Raw genomic sequence first — 13,816 nt, 5'->3', positions numbered from 1 at the left:
AAGAAATGATAAAGTGACCCATTTCATTATGTTTGAGGTCAATTTTTTTAATTGTAGTTAAAATTAACGTAGATATATGACCGAACCTAACCAACCCTACCTAACCTAACCTAACCTATTTTTATAGGTTAGGTTTCGTTAGGTAGCCCAAAAAGTTAGGTTACGTTAGGTTAGGTAGGTTAGGTAGTGGAAAAACAATTAATTCATGAAAACTTGGCTTATTAGGCAAATCGGGCCTTGCATAGTAGGCTGAGAAGTGCGTTCTGGCTACTAGGTACGACATATATATATATATATATATATATATATATATATATATATATATATATATATATATATATATATATATATATATATATATAATGTACAAATATGACTGGCTATGTATGTGCAATGAATAGAAATAGCAGTATATCAACCGGAAATAAACATGTTGGTTGCATTAGAAGCAAATAAAATACAACGGAATTATCAGACAAAAATGTATAAAAAATTTATGTCTTTGATAATATGAGAACATGACGAGTGGGAGACTCAACAATACAGTGAGAACGTTACGAAAATCACTAAAACTGTTTGAACAGTTAAAAGCATAAAAATGAATAATAAATAACCAAGAAAAACTCCTGAAACAATATACTCAGTAGTAAAATATTAAAAGCCAGAAAAATACATCTATTTTAAACGGAGATCCGTGTGTCTATATTCTTTCGTGTGGACCAGTGGTCGTGTGAATGCTGTGGCCTTTACGAGTAGAGGAATATAAGGGTGAGCAAATGGAATAGACAGGGACGAATGAAAGGACGAACGCAAGTAGAAGCAAACGAATTCACGGACGAAAGTACTGTTGGGTGGATATGTATATATGTGTATTGGAGGGAGGAATGGCGAACGTTCGTACGGTTATACATAAAAACGAACGAGCGTATAGTCACGCATGTTGAGGGACGCACGAATATGTGTGGCAAACACCATACATCCTCCCTCAGAACGACGTGGATGAAAGAAACACTGAAGGGATGACTAATACAATGTAGGTGTGAGCAGGATACACCCTCACCCCCACTCCCCTCTACAATAACACGAGTGTATAAAATGACTCACAACCCACTCCACTCTACAATAACAAGAGTGTATATAATGCCTCACCCCCACTCCACTCTACAATAACACGAGTGTATATAATGACTCACAACCCACTCCACTCTACAATAACAAGAGTGTATATAATGGCTCACCCCCACTCCACTCTACAATAACACGAGTGTATATAATGACTCACAACCCACTCCACTCTACAATAACAAGAGTGTATATAATGCCTCACCCCCACTCCACTCTACAATAACAAGAGTGCGTATGATGGTGATATTAGCGATTTACCGACACTTTCGTAAGGTGGGGTATAAACAGGCTTAGGTAGTTCTTGTCAAGCTTGTAGGCGCAGCTTAGTGTGACCTGTAGTCTATAATACAGCTTGGAGACCTGTGTAGTGAATGTCTGGGCGGAGCTGTGTAGTGCTTTGAAGCTTGAGGTGGACACGCGTAAGCAGAAGGCGATATCTTGTCGAATAAGCGTTTACTTACCACGGGGAGAGGGAGGGAGAGAGGGGGTACCGAACCAACATTTTAGTAGTAACATCTTATATTTCCACGTAGGGTTACTTAAGACAGGGATTTTAATGGATCTATTTTATGTTATCAGTGTATATAATTGGTTTGACTTGTAAAATCTCGTGGTTTCAGTGACGTTATATATTTTTTACCCGTGTGGGGACTTAGTCATTATTTCAAGTCATTTGGGACTTCATTTTTGCAGTGAGTGTTGAACTTGTCAGTCCGGAGGGACTTGGTTTTTTGAGGCAAAGTTTTTAGTCTCGGTCACGTTGTTGTTATTGTTAGTGACTTGAAGTTGCAGCGCACTGAATATGTGAATGTTGCCGAGTCTACTGAGACCTTGATTTGGAATAGTCCTTTTTTCAATGGAGACTTATAAATTGAGTAACGTCACAATTAGTGTAACTATGCCACAGTCTTGGCTGTACCTCAACTGCCGTCTAGTGTACCAATGTTCCTAAGTTGTATGGAAATTGAGCTTGAGATTAGTCTTGACTTTTCAGCATCTAAGAAGTCTAACGTACTCGTGTTGTTAAGCTGTATACATGAAAGTTAACTTAGTATGTTTATGCTTAAGTTAGTAACTTCTAGCTTCATTGACAAGTGTCATTGTTATTAACTTTGATGTGATGCATATTTTGTAAATAACTGTTATAATTTCACCCCAGTAAACTGGTGAAGTTTAATGTAGGCTTTTACTATATATATAGACGCCATAAAGTTGTGATTTACTTGAGTCCAAGAGTGCCAACTACTGAGGTGCCAAGAGTGCCAACTACTGAGGGGCCAAGAGTGCCAACTACTGGGGGGCCAAGAGTGCCAACTACTGAGGGGCCAAGAGTGCCAACTACTGAGGGGCCAAGAGTGCCAACTACTGGGGGGCCAAGAGTGCCAACTACTGAGGTGCCAAGAGTGCCAACTACTGAGGGGCCAAGAGTGCCAACTACTGAGGGGCCAAGAGTGCCAACTACTGAGGTGCCAAGAGTGCCAACTACTGAGGGGCCAAGAGTGCCAACTACTGGGGGGCCAAGAGTGCCAACTACTGAGGGGCCAAGAGTGCCAACTACTGAGGGGCCAAGAGTGCCAACTACTGGGGGGCCAAGAGTGCCAACTACTGGGGGGCCAAGAGTGCCAACTACTGAGGGGCCAAGAGTGCCAACTACTGAGGGGCCAAGAGTGCCAACTACTGGGGGGCCAAGAGTGCCAACTACTGAGGGGCCAAGAGTGCCAACTACTGAGGGGCCAAGAGTGCCAACTACTGAGGGGCCAAGAGTGCCAACTACTGAGGGGCCAAGAGTGCCAACTACTGAGGGGCCAAGAGTGCCAACTACTGGGGGGCCAAGAGTGCCAACTACTGAGGGGCCAAGAGTGCCAACTACTGGGGGGCCAAGAGTGCCAACTACTGGGAGGCCAAGAGTGCCAACTACTGGGGAGCCAAGAGTGCCAACTACAGAGGGGCCAAGAGTGTCAACTACTGGGGGGCCAAGAGTGCCAACTACTGGGGGGCCAAGAGTGCCAACTACAGAGGGGCCAAGAGTGCCAACTACTGGAGGGCCAAGAGTGCCAACTACTGAGGGGCCAAGAGTGCCAACTACTGAGGGGCCAAGAGTGCCAACTACTGAGGGGCCAAGAGTGCCAACTACTGAGGTGCCAAGAGTGCCAACTACTGAGGGGCCAAGAGTGCCAACTACTGGGGGGCCAAGAGTGCCAACTACTGAGGGGCCAAGAGTGCCAACTACTGAGGGGCCAAGAGTGCCAACTACTGGGGGGCCAAGAGTGCCAACTACTGGGGGGCCAAGAGTGCCAACTACTGAGGGGCCAAGAGTGCCAACTACTGAGGGGCCAAGAGTGCCAACTACTGGGGGGCCAAGAGTGCCAACTACTGAGGGGCCAAGAGTGCCAACTACTGAGGGGCCAAGAGTGCCAACTACTGAGGGGCCAAGAGTGCCAACTACTGAGGGGCCAAGAGTGCCAACTACTGAGGGGCCAAGAGTGCCAACTACTGGGGGGCCAAGAGTGCCAACTACTGAGGGGCCAAGAGTGCCAACTACTGGGGGGCCAAGAGTGCCAACTACTGGGAGGCCAAGAGTGCCAACTACTGGGGAGCCAAGAGTGCCAACTACAGAGGGGCCAAGAGTGTCAACTACTGGGGGGCCAAGAGTGCCAACTACTGGGGGGCCAAGAGTGCCAACTACAGAGGGGCCAAGAGTGCCAACTACTGGGGGGCCAAGAGTGCCAACTACAGAGGGGCCAAGAGTGCCAACTACTGAGGGGCCAAGAGTGCCAACTACTGAGGGGCCAAGAGTGCCAACTACTGGGGGGCCAAGAGTGCCAACTACAGAGGGGCCAGGAGTGCCAACTATTGAGGGGCCAGGAGTGCCAACTACAGAGGGGTCAAGAGTGCCAACTACTGAAGTGCCAAGAGTGCCAACTACTGAGGGGCCAAGGGTGCCAACTACTGAGAGGCCAAGAGTGCCAACTACTGAGGGGCCAAGAGTGCCAACTACTGAGGGGCCAAGAGTGCCAACTACTGAGGGGCCAAGAGTGCCAACTACAGAGGGGCCAAGAGTGCCAACTACAGAGGTCCCAAGAGTGCCAACTACTGAAGTGATAAGAGTGCCAACTACTGAAGCGCCAAGAGTGCCAACTGCTGGGGGCTAAGAGTGCCAACTACTGAGGGGCCAAGGGTGCCAACTACTGAAGCGCCAAGAGTACAAACTACTGGAGACCAAGAGTGCCAATTACTGAAGGACCAATAGTGCTAACTACTGAGAGGCCAAGAGTGCCAACGATTGACTGGGGGAAGTCTATACCACGAACCTTACTTGGTGATCATGACACTATTGGTCAAGGTTTCAGATACATTACTCATCAAGGAGCTATAGGATGCTGAGATTGTCATCAATATTATTCTGTGTTCGAGTGTTCGACTAATTTTCATAAAGCATTATCCGATATTAGATTTAACTTCCTTAATTGCTGAAGCCGAATTTGTATGTTTACCCTCTTTATTTACCAATTTCTTGGATATTATATCTTACTGAACGTAATACAAAAGAGGAAATAACTAATCAGATACTAGTTATCAATAAGAGGAAATAACTAATTAGATATTAGTTATCGGTAAGACAAGCAATGATCGGAATTTATATAAAATTCAATATATATATATATATATATATATATATATATATATATATATATATATATATATATATATATATATATATATATATATATATATACAGTAATATTACTTTTCTGTCATTTCTGATGCTAGTAGACGCATTAGACATGCATTAGATATATTAGGAAATATATCAATCTGTGTTGAATATGGCTATAGTCTAATATAGCTGGGTGATTCAGTGATGTATTTAATGGATATTTGCCAGTTTACTCAACATATTCCTCTACAAAGTTAATTAAGTTGAATATTTTAGTTCCCTTACACCATGTGTTTGTTAGATAATAGTCAGGGAAGATCTGTCAGTTGTGTAATATGTTGAAACATCTTGTTAAAGCTGTAGGAGTCAGGAGGCCACCCCATGCTACAGCTCACCTGCTGTAGGAGTCAGTAGGCCACCCCATGCTACAGCTCACCTGCTGTAGGAGTCAGTAGGCCACCCCATGCTACAGCTCACCTGCTGGAGGAGTCAGTAGGCCACCCCATGCTACAGCTCACCTGCTGGAGGAGTCAGTAGGCCACCCCATGCTACAGCTCACCTGCTGTAGGAGTCAGTAGGCCACCCCATGTTACAGCTCACCTGCTGGAGGAGTCAGTAGGCCACCCCATGCTACAGCTCACCTGCTGTAGGAGTCAGCAGGCCACCCCATGCTACAGCTCACTTGCTGTAGGAGTCAGTAGGCCACCCCATGCTACAGCTCACCTGCTGGAGGAGTCAGTAGGCCACCCCATGCTACAGCTCACCTGCTGTAGGAGTCAGTAGGCCACCCCATGCTACAGCTCACCTGCTGGAGGAGTCAGTAGGCCACCCCATGCTACAGCTCACCTGCTGGAGGAGTCAGTAGGCCACCCCATGCTACAGCTCACCTGCTGTAGGAGTCAGTAGGCCACCCCATGCTACAGCTCACCTGCTGGAGGAGTCAGTAGGCCACCCCATGCTACAGCTCACCTGCTGTAGGAGTCAACAGGCCACCCCATGCTACAGCTCACCTGCTGTAGGAGTCAGTAGGCCACCCCATGCTACAGCTCACCTGCTGTAGGAGTCAGTAGACCACCCCATGCTACAGCTCACCTGCTATAGGAGTCAGCAGGCCACCCCATGCTACAGCTCACCTGCTGGAGGAGTCAGTAGGCCACCCCATGCTACAGCTCACCTGCTGGAGGAGTCTGGAGGCCTCCCCATGCTACAGCTCACCTGCTGTAGGAGTCAGTAGACCACCCCATGCTACAGCTCACCTGCTGTAGGAGTCAGCAGGCCACCCCATGCTACAGCTCACCTTCTGTAGGAGTCAGTAGGCCACCCCATGCTACAGCTCACCTGCTGGAGGAGTCAGTAGGCCACCCCATGCTACAGCTCACCTGCTGTAGGAGTCAGTAGGCCACCCCATGCTACAGCTCACCTGCTGGAGGAGTCAGTAGGCCACCCCATGCTACAGCTCACCTGCTGGAGGAGTCAGTAGGCCACCCCATGCTACAGCTCACCTGCTGGAGGAGTCAGCAGGCCACCCCATGCTACAGCTCACCTGCTGGAGGAGTCATGTCACAGGGGTACACACACACACACACTCATGCTTCACCCGGCGAGTCGACATTAGTGATGGACTGTGCTCAGCACCAAAGCATATTGCCTGGTTGGTCAGAAAACTGCTGGCATGACGATATTAATCCTTCCGCAGTTGGTACGTCTTAGGCCCAACACCAAGCAAAGGTCATGGTATCCCTCGGGGACTCCTAACCTCGAGGACTCCTGACCTCGGGGACTCCTGACCTAGGGGATTCTTGATCTCTGGGTCACCTGACCTCGGGGACTCCTGACCTCGAGGAATCCTGACCTCGGGGACTCCTGACCTCGAGGACTCCTGACCTCGAGGACTCCTGACCTCGGGGACTCCTGACCTCGGGGGACTCCTGAACTCGGGGACTCCTGACCTCGGGGACTCATGACCTCGAGGACTCCTGACCTCGGGGACTCCTGACCTCGGGGACTCCTGACCTCGGGGACTCCTGACCTCGGGGTCTCCTGACCTCGGGGGACTCCTGACCTCGGGGACTCCTGACTTCGAGGACTCCTGACCTCGAGGACTCCTGACCTCGGGGACTCCTGACCTCGGGGGACTCCTGACCTCGGGGACTCCTGACCTCGAGGACTCCTGACCTCGGGGACTTCTGACCTCGGGGACTCCGGACCTCGGGGACTCCTGACCTCGAGGACTCCTGACCTCGGGGACTTCTGACCTCGGGGACTCTTGACCTCGGGGATTCCTGACCTAGGGGATTCTTGATCTCTGGGTCACCTGACCTCGTGGACTCCTGACCTCGGGGACTCCTGACCTCGGGGACTCCTGACCTCGGGGACTCCTGACCTCGAGGACTCCTGACCTCGAGGACTCCTGACCTCGGGGACTCTTGACCTCGGGGACTCCTGACCTCGGGGACTCCTGACCTCGGGGGACACCTGACCTCGGGGGACACCTGACTCCTTACTTATCAACACTAAACTTGGACACAAAAACGAAACACTGAGAAACACCAGGAAGAAAACACGAAACATAGAGAAAACATCCGTCCAGCAACACCCAAGAACACATGGAACTCGAACGAACGATGTCGCTTGAATCCAATAAGAACGAAACACTGTGAAACTGATCAAAGAGCTGGAAAACCTCAGTACATCGCCTCGAACATCAGAGAAACGTTGATGTGTAGAGGGCGAGGAGAGCTCTAGTTAATACTAGGGGGAGGAGAGCTCTGGTTAATACTGGGGGGAGGAGAGCTCTAGTTAATACTGGGGGGAGGAGAGCTCTGGTTTATACTAGGGGGGAGGGGAGCTCTAGTTAATACTGGGGGGAGGAGAGCTCTAGTTAATACTAGGGGGAGGAGAGCTCTGGTTAATACTGGGGGGAGGAGAGCTCTGGTTAATACTAGGGGGAGGAGAGCTCTAGTTAATACTAGGGGGGAGGGGAGCTCTAGTTAATACTGGGGGGAGGAGAGCTCTAGTTAATACTAGGGGGAGGAGAGCTCTGGTTAATACTAGGGGGGAGGGGAGCTCTAGTTAATACAAAGGGGAGGAGAGCTCTGGTTGATACTGGGAGAGGGGAGCTCTAGTAATACTACGGGGAGGAGAGCTCTGGTTAATACTGAGAGAGGGGAGCTCTAGTTAATACTAGGGGGAGGAGCGCTCTGGTTAATACTAGGGGGGAGGGGAGCTCTAGTTAATACTAGGGGGAGGAGAGCTCTAGTTAATACTGGGGGGAGGAGAGCTCTAGTTAATACTAGGGGGAGGAGAGCTCTAGTTAATACTAGGGGGAGGAGAGCTCTAGTTAATACTGGGGGGAGGAGAGCTCTAGTTAATACTAGGGGGAGGAGCGCTCTGGTTAATACTAGGGGGGAGGGGAGCTCTAGTTAATACTAAGGGGAGGAGAGCTCTGGTTGATACTGGGAGAGGGGAGCTCTGGTTAATACTAGGGGGGAGGAGACCTCTGGTTAATACTAGGGGGGAGGGGAGCTCTAGTAATACTACGGGGAGGAGAGCTCTGGTTAATACTGGGAGAGGGGAGCTCTAGTTAATACTAGGGGGAGGAGAGCTCTGGTTAATACTAGGGGGAGGAGAGCTCTAGTTAATACTGGGGGGAGGAGAGCTCTAGTTAATACTAGGGGGAGAAGAACTCTAGTTAATACTAAGGGGAGGAGAGCTCTAGTTAATACTAGGGGAAGGAGAGTTCTAGTTAATACTAGGGGGAGGAGAGCTCTAGTTAATACTAGGGGGAGGAGAGCTCTAGTTAATACTAGGCGAAGGAGAGCTCTAGTTAATACTAGGGGGGAGCTCTAGTTAATACTAGGGGGAGAAGAACTCTAGTTAATACTAAGGGGAGGAGAGCTCTAGTTAATATTAGGGGGAGGAGAGCTCTAGTTAATACTAGGGGGAGGAGAGCTCTGGTTAATACTAGGGGGGAGGAGAGCTCTGGTTAATACTAGGGCGAGGAGAGCTCTAGTTAATACTAGGGGGAGGAGAGCTCTAGTTAATACTAAGGGGAGGAGAGCTCTAGTTAATACTAGGGGGGAGCTCTAGTTAATACTAGGGGGAGAAGAACACTAGTTAATACTAAGGGGAGGAGAGCTCTAGTTAATATTAGGGGTAGGAGAGCTCTAGTAAATACTAGGGGGGAGGAGAGCTCTAGTTATTACTAGGGGAGGAGAGCTCTAGGTAATACTGGGGGAGGGGAGCTCTAGTTAATACTAGGGGGAGGAGAGCTCTAGTTAATACTAGCGGGAGGAGAGCTCTAGTTAATACTAGGGGGAGGAGAGCTCTATTTAATACTAGAGGGGAGGAGAGCTCTAGTTAATACTAGAGGGGAGTGCTCTAGTTTATACTAGGGGAGGGGGGGGAGAGCGCTCTAGTTACCATTGGGAGCGGAGAGTGTTCTGGTGAGTGCTGGGGTAGTAGAGAGCTCAAGTTAACACTGGGGAGGAGAGAGTTCTGGTGGAGGAGAGAGAGCGCTACTTACCATGGAGGGGAGAGGTGAAGAGACAAGTCTATACAAGGGGAAGTGCCACTTCTGTGCTATTCAGTGGGGGGGGGGCAGAAGCATTAACTTCTGGGGGGGGGAGTGCACTAGTTAATATGGGGGGAGAAGCGAGTACTAATACTGGAGGAAGAGTGGGAGCTAAATTAATACGAAGGAGGGGTAGTACAACCTCTCCTCCTACAAAGAACGTCTTGTTTCGGACGTATGCGTTACCTAAGGCCAAAAAGAAAGTTCGTAATGGATCATCGAAGCGATTGGCGAAAGTGACGTACTCTCCCGTTTTCTGTTTTGGGTCCTCTGGTAGGTTAGGAGAGGATACTTTAAATTGACCGTTTTCTTGATGTTGTGTAACCTTAGGAGGACGGACTGGGCATTTCACTAGTCCGGGGGCGGGCCGTTGTGAGCACGAGGTACATCTTGAAGGCAAGAGTTAGCAAGAATTAGTTAACACTTGAGGGCGAGGGGAAAGAGATCATCAATTATTTCTTAACGGTGAAAACATTATTTAGTATTTGCTAAAGGAGGGTTCATGCCCATTGTTTAATACAGAGTTATGTTGTACTTCCGGAAACAGAACACCACGAGACGCTAATTCCTGAACATTTCATGAGAGAAGTTCACTCCCTGGGAACAGGGAGGACAAATATTAGTATATCCTCGTGAAAGTGAAATCTCCCAAACACTCGAGCCGTCCTTGCATGCAACAGGACCTGCTAACAAGCCTAATAGACCCCAAAAGGGGACTTTATCATCCAATTTATGTGGCATTAAATTTCTGGTCTAATTACGAGCGAATTGTCGCCAGCGAAAATTTCCCCTCTCTGCGTTCGGTCGGTCAGATATCTTGATTCTGAACAACATTTCGGAATTAATATTTAAAGCAACGTATCAAATTCCACCGAATATGAAACAAAATACATAAGTGCTACATAAGTTCGTGAATACAATCCCCGACGCAAAGAACGACCTCAAACAAAAACATATTATGAAATAAAGCACATATTTCCCCAACCAAAAGTGTCCTCTGATCCAATTCGTCGGCAGCTAATGAATCCTAAACATAATTCTGAGTAAGCACGTCTGATCTCCCCCGTTACAAGTCCGGAGGTAATCAACCGGACCACAGGTCGCCGCTCGCAGATGCCGGGGTCGCCACCACCACAAATTCACAAAGCCAAATGACCGGGGTTGCCGCTTCTCTGAGCCGGTGGTCGAGCCTCACATTTCTTGGGGTTCTGGGATGGGGAGACCAACGGAGGGACTGAAAACTATCCTCCCCTCTCACTGCAGGTTATAAAACTCACCCCTTACTATAGCTCTCGTTTAAAAAGAAACTGTATGTAGCTCCGAAGAGATGCAGGAGAGAGGCTATAGTGAAGAAAACTTTGAAGCATATGACTCTAAAATAGTCCCCCTGCGAGTGATCTCATTACTGACAAATCTTTAAATGCGTTCAGTGAGCTGTTGAAACGCCAGGAGCGCTCTAAAGTCAATAACACCCTCAGTGAGAGAGAGAGAGAGAGAGAGAGAGAGAGAGAGAGAGAGAGAGAGAGAGAGAGAGAGAGAGAGAGAGAGAGAGAGAGAGAGAGAGAGAGACGGGTAGGTAGGAAGGTAGGGTCGTGGCAGGTCTAAGCTTGGTCTGCCTTTCGTTGGCGAGGCACTAGCGAGCCGCTGGTGCAGCCGTCCAGTAGGGGGAGAGTGAGGGAGGTTGGGATACGAACCTTCTATCATAATTAGTTACTTGATTAGCTGCAGACCGTAGTCCCCTCAGCAGCGCCGCCAACGCTCCTCTCAGACGCCTGGGTTAAAGGACATGCTGTGTGGACCAAGCTTAACCTGTTGCCTTATATATAATTGCGATTTCTCGTCTTGACGACTTAGACGAAAGAGGGTGAATAAACTGGTAACGACAAGATGTGATAAAACACACACACACACACACACACACACACACACACACACACACACACACACACACACACACACACACACACACACACACACATACACACACATACACACACACACACACACACACACACACACACACACACACACACACACACACACACACACACACACACACACACACACACACACACACACACACACACACACACACACACACACACACACACACACACACAGCGTTGGCAGCTCTTGAAGGCTGAAGCTAACTTTGTGTGTACGTATTCTCAATCTTCGTTTTACATTTAACCATTAAGGAAGGGAAGAAGAGAGACAAAACGAGATGGAAGGAGAATGAGAGAGAGAGAGAGAGAGAGAGAGAGAGAGAGAGAGAGAGAGAGAGAGAGAGAGAGAGAGAGTGTGTGTGTGTGTATCAGAGACAGAAAGAGATAAGATGAACAAATTGGAAATAACAATTGAAAAAAAAGACGGTGGAACGGAACATATAAAATAAAAGTATAAAAACATAGGGATAAAGATGTATAAATACAAGATTAGAAAGGATGAGAAAGTTAAAAGGAAGAGAAAAGGGAAGAGAAAAGGGAAGAGGAAACTGTTTAGTTGAATGGAGGAATGTAAATGAGGGGAGAAGGAGATTAAAGGGAGACACGTGTGTATGTCTGTGTGTGTGTGCCTGTGTGAGTGTGTGCCTGTGTGAGTGTGTGCCTGTGTGAGTGTGTGCCTGTGTAAGTGTGTGTGTGTGTGTGTGTGTGTGTGTGTGTGTGTGTGTGTGTGTGTGTGTGTGTGTGTGTGTCTTCTCAAGCACGTGTATGTTTCAATACGACCCTTCATTCTTTCTCCCTCTCACATACACATCTTTTAACCCCGCTGAACCGCAGCTATTCATCCTCTCTGCACGGGATTTCCACCTTTAATGCGCCAAGGGTCACGAAGAGCCCTTAATGAGGGGAAATGATCTATTTAAACAGCCGTCCACCTGAGGTCATTAGTACCTGGCTGACTGTCAGATAAATTATCTCAGTGAATGTGGTCAATATTCAGGACAGTCTCATATTGATTCAGGATCTGAATGTTACAAGTGTGTGTGTGTAAGGGTCATCCACATTTAGCTGGTTCTATATATTTCTCTCTAACACTCAGTTTAATAGGACTACAAGAGTTGATATCCTTCAGCTCTTGTTCAATCTGGTCCCTTGAGCCTGAGCTAATGAGTGTAATTTTACATGGGTATTAACTCTGTTTAATGTTTGGTTATTATCATATTAGGTATTAACTGGAGTCAACTAATTTGCCACAGCCTTCATATGATCAGTTTACTTGTATTTACTTACCACAAGGATTTGGTCAGTAGGGCGACGGCCTCGCTTTACTGCAGGTCGATGTTCGATCCCCGAGAGTTCAAATGGTTCGCCACTGTTCCTTTCCTCTGTTCTATCCCCGTTCCTTGTTCTCATGTCCTCTCCAAGTGCTATGTATATACGCTTAACACGTTCTCGTAATAATGACCTTACCTTTGCTGCGAGAATATGTTACGCGAATTTCAGTAGGGAAAAACTCTCGCTGGTGGAGTGATGCTCTTTATAATGGGTCGGCGAGAGAGGCTGCTGCCTGGTGACTGGTCACATGCGACTGGTCCAGTTGATAATGGTGACAATAATTTACAATTGATAATGGTCCAGGATGGACCGAAACATCGTCGTTTCTTCATCCTCTGGTGTGTGGTTTGGTCGTCGTATCTTCAGCCACGTTATTGTGACTCGTCGTCTGTCTTGTGTTGTAATTGGCGTCTTCTTGTTGCTCTTCGATGTTGGGGCGGCGAATGGCTCATCCTTTTAGTAGCCTGGGGCTAGAGGTGATGCCAGCTCGTACATACAACTACGTAACAGTCTTGGAATAAGCCTTACCTAGCTCCTTCGTCACATTCTCTCGTGAGTCACATCGTACCATGTGACCTATCCTAGTCTAACTTTATCGTGTCTTATCTTGGCTAGTGGTTTATCCTAGCGTGTCCTATCCTACCGTGTCCTATCCTAGCACTAGTCCGTTAAAAACACTCAACTTTGTGCGTCCTCCATTACATGTGGGCTAAACTCCCTGTTAGCAATCACAGTCGTTCGAAAAGATTTATAAGCCCCGTTTTCACCATTCCCGTATCATATATAAATCTGGAATTTACAGCAAAAGTAGCTAAATAAAGAATTGAGAAAGAAAAAGGGCAAATAGAATTTATTCGTTCATACAAATATATATATTAGTTTTCGAAAATAAATCCGTTATTTTTACGTCTAAGTTATTTTGAGTACAATGGTTTGTTGCCAGAACGGAATTGCTTACTTCTAGTATAGCTGGCCGCTATTTTCTCTGATCTGGGAACAGTTTTGAGAGTTTTGCAGTAAAAAGCCAAATTTATCCTTTACCTTCAAATACCTAATACAAATTGGTATGAAGAAAAAGATTTCAGGTATATTGTAACGTATGGATTACTGGGAACTTGTACTGCCAGGGTTACATGGAGCTTCTTAGATTTCAGGGAGTTTGTACTGCGTGGATTACAAGGG

At 47.5% G+C, this 13,816-nt stretch overlaps 1 protein-coding gene across 1 annotated transcript; it reads right to left on the bottom strand.

Annotated features, from left to right (window-relative positions):
* Positions 1–2,344: 2,344 nt before the first annotated feature.
* LOC123753059 (mucin-19-like) lies at positions 2,345–13,205 on the bottom strand. The gene is made up of 4 exons (XM_069332665.1): positions 13,163–13,205; positions 12,590–12,774; positions 6,540–7,070; positions 2,345–4,273 (listed from the first exon to the last, which is right to left on the bottom strand). The coding sequence occupies exons 1-4, from the start codon at positions 13,203–13,205 to the stop codon at positions 2,345–2,347; spliced, it is 2,688 nt and encodes an 895-aa protein (XP_069188766.1).
* Between the last annotated feature and the right edge of the window lie 611 nt (positions 13,206–13,816).

Source organism: Procambarus clarkii, chromosome 28, assembly GCF_040958095.1.
Source record: "Procambarus clarkii isolate CNS0578487 chromosome 28, FALCON_Pclarkii_2.0, whole genome shotgun sequence".
In the NCBI taxonomy this organism is placed as follows: domain Eukaryota; kingdom Metazoa; phylum Arthropoda; class Malacostraca; order Decapoda; family Cambaridae; genus Procambarus; species Procambarus clarkii.
This window is presented reverse-complemented; position numbering and strand designations above follow the sequence as displayed.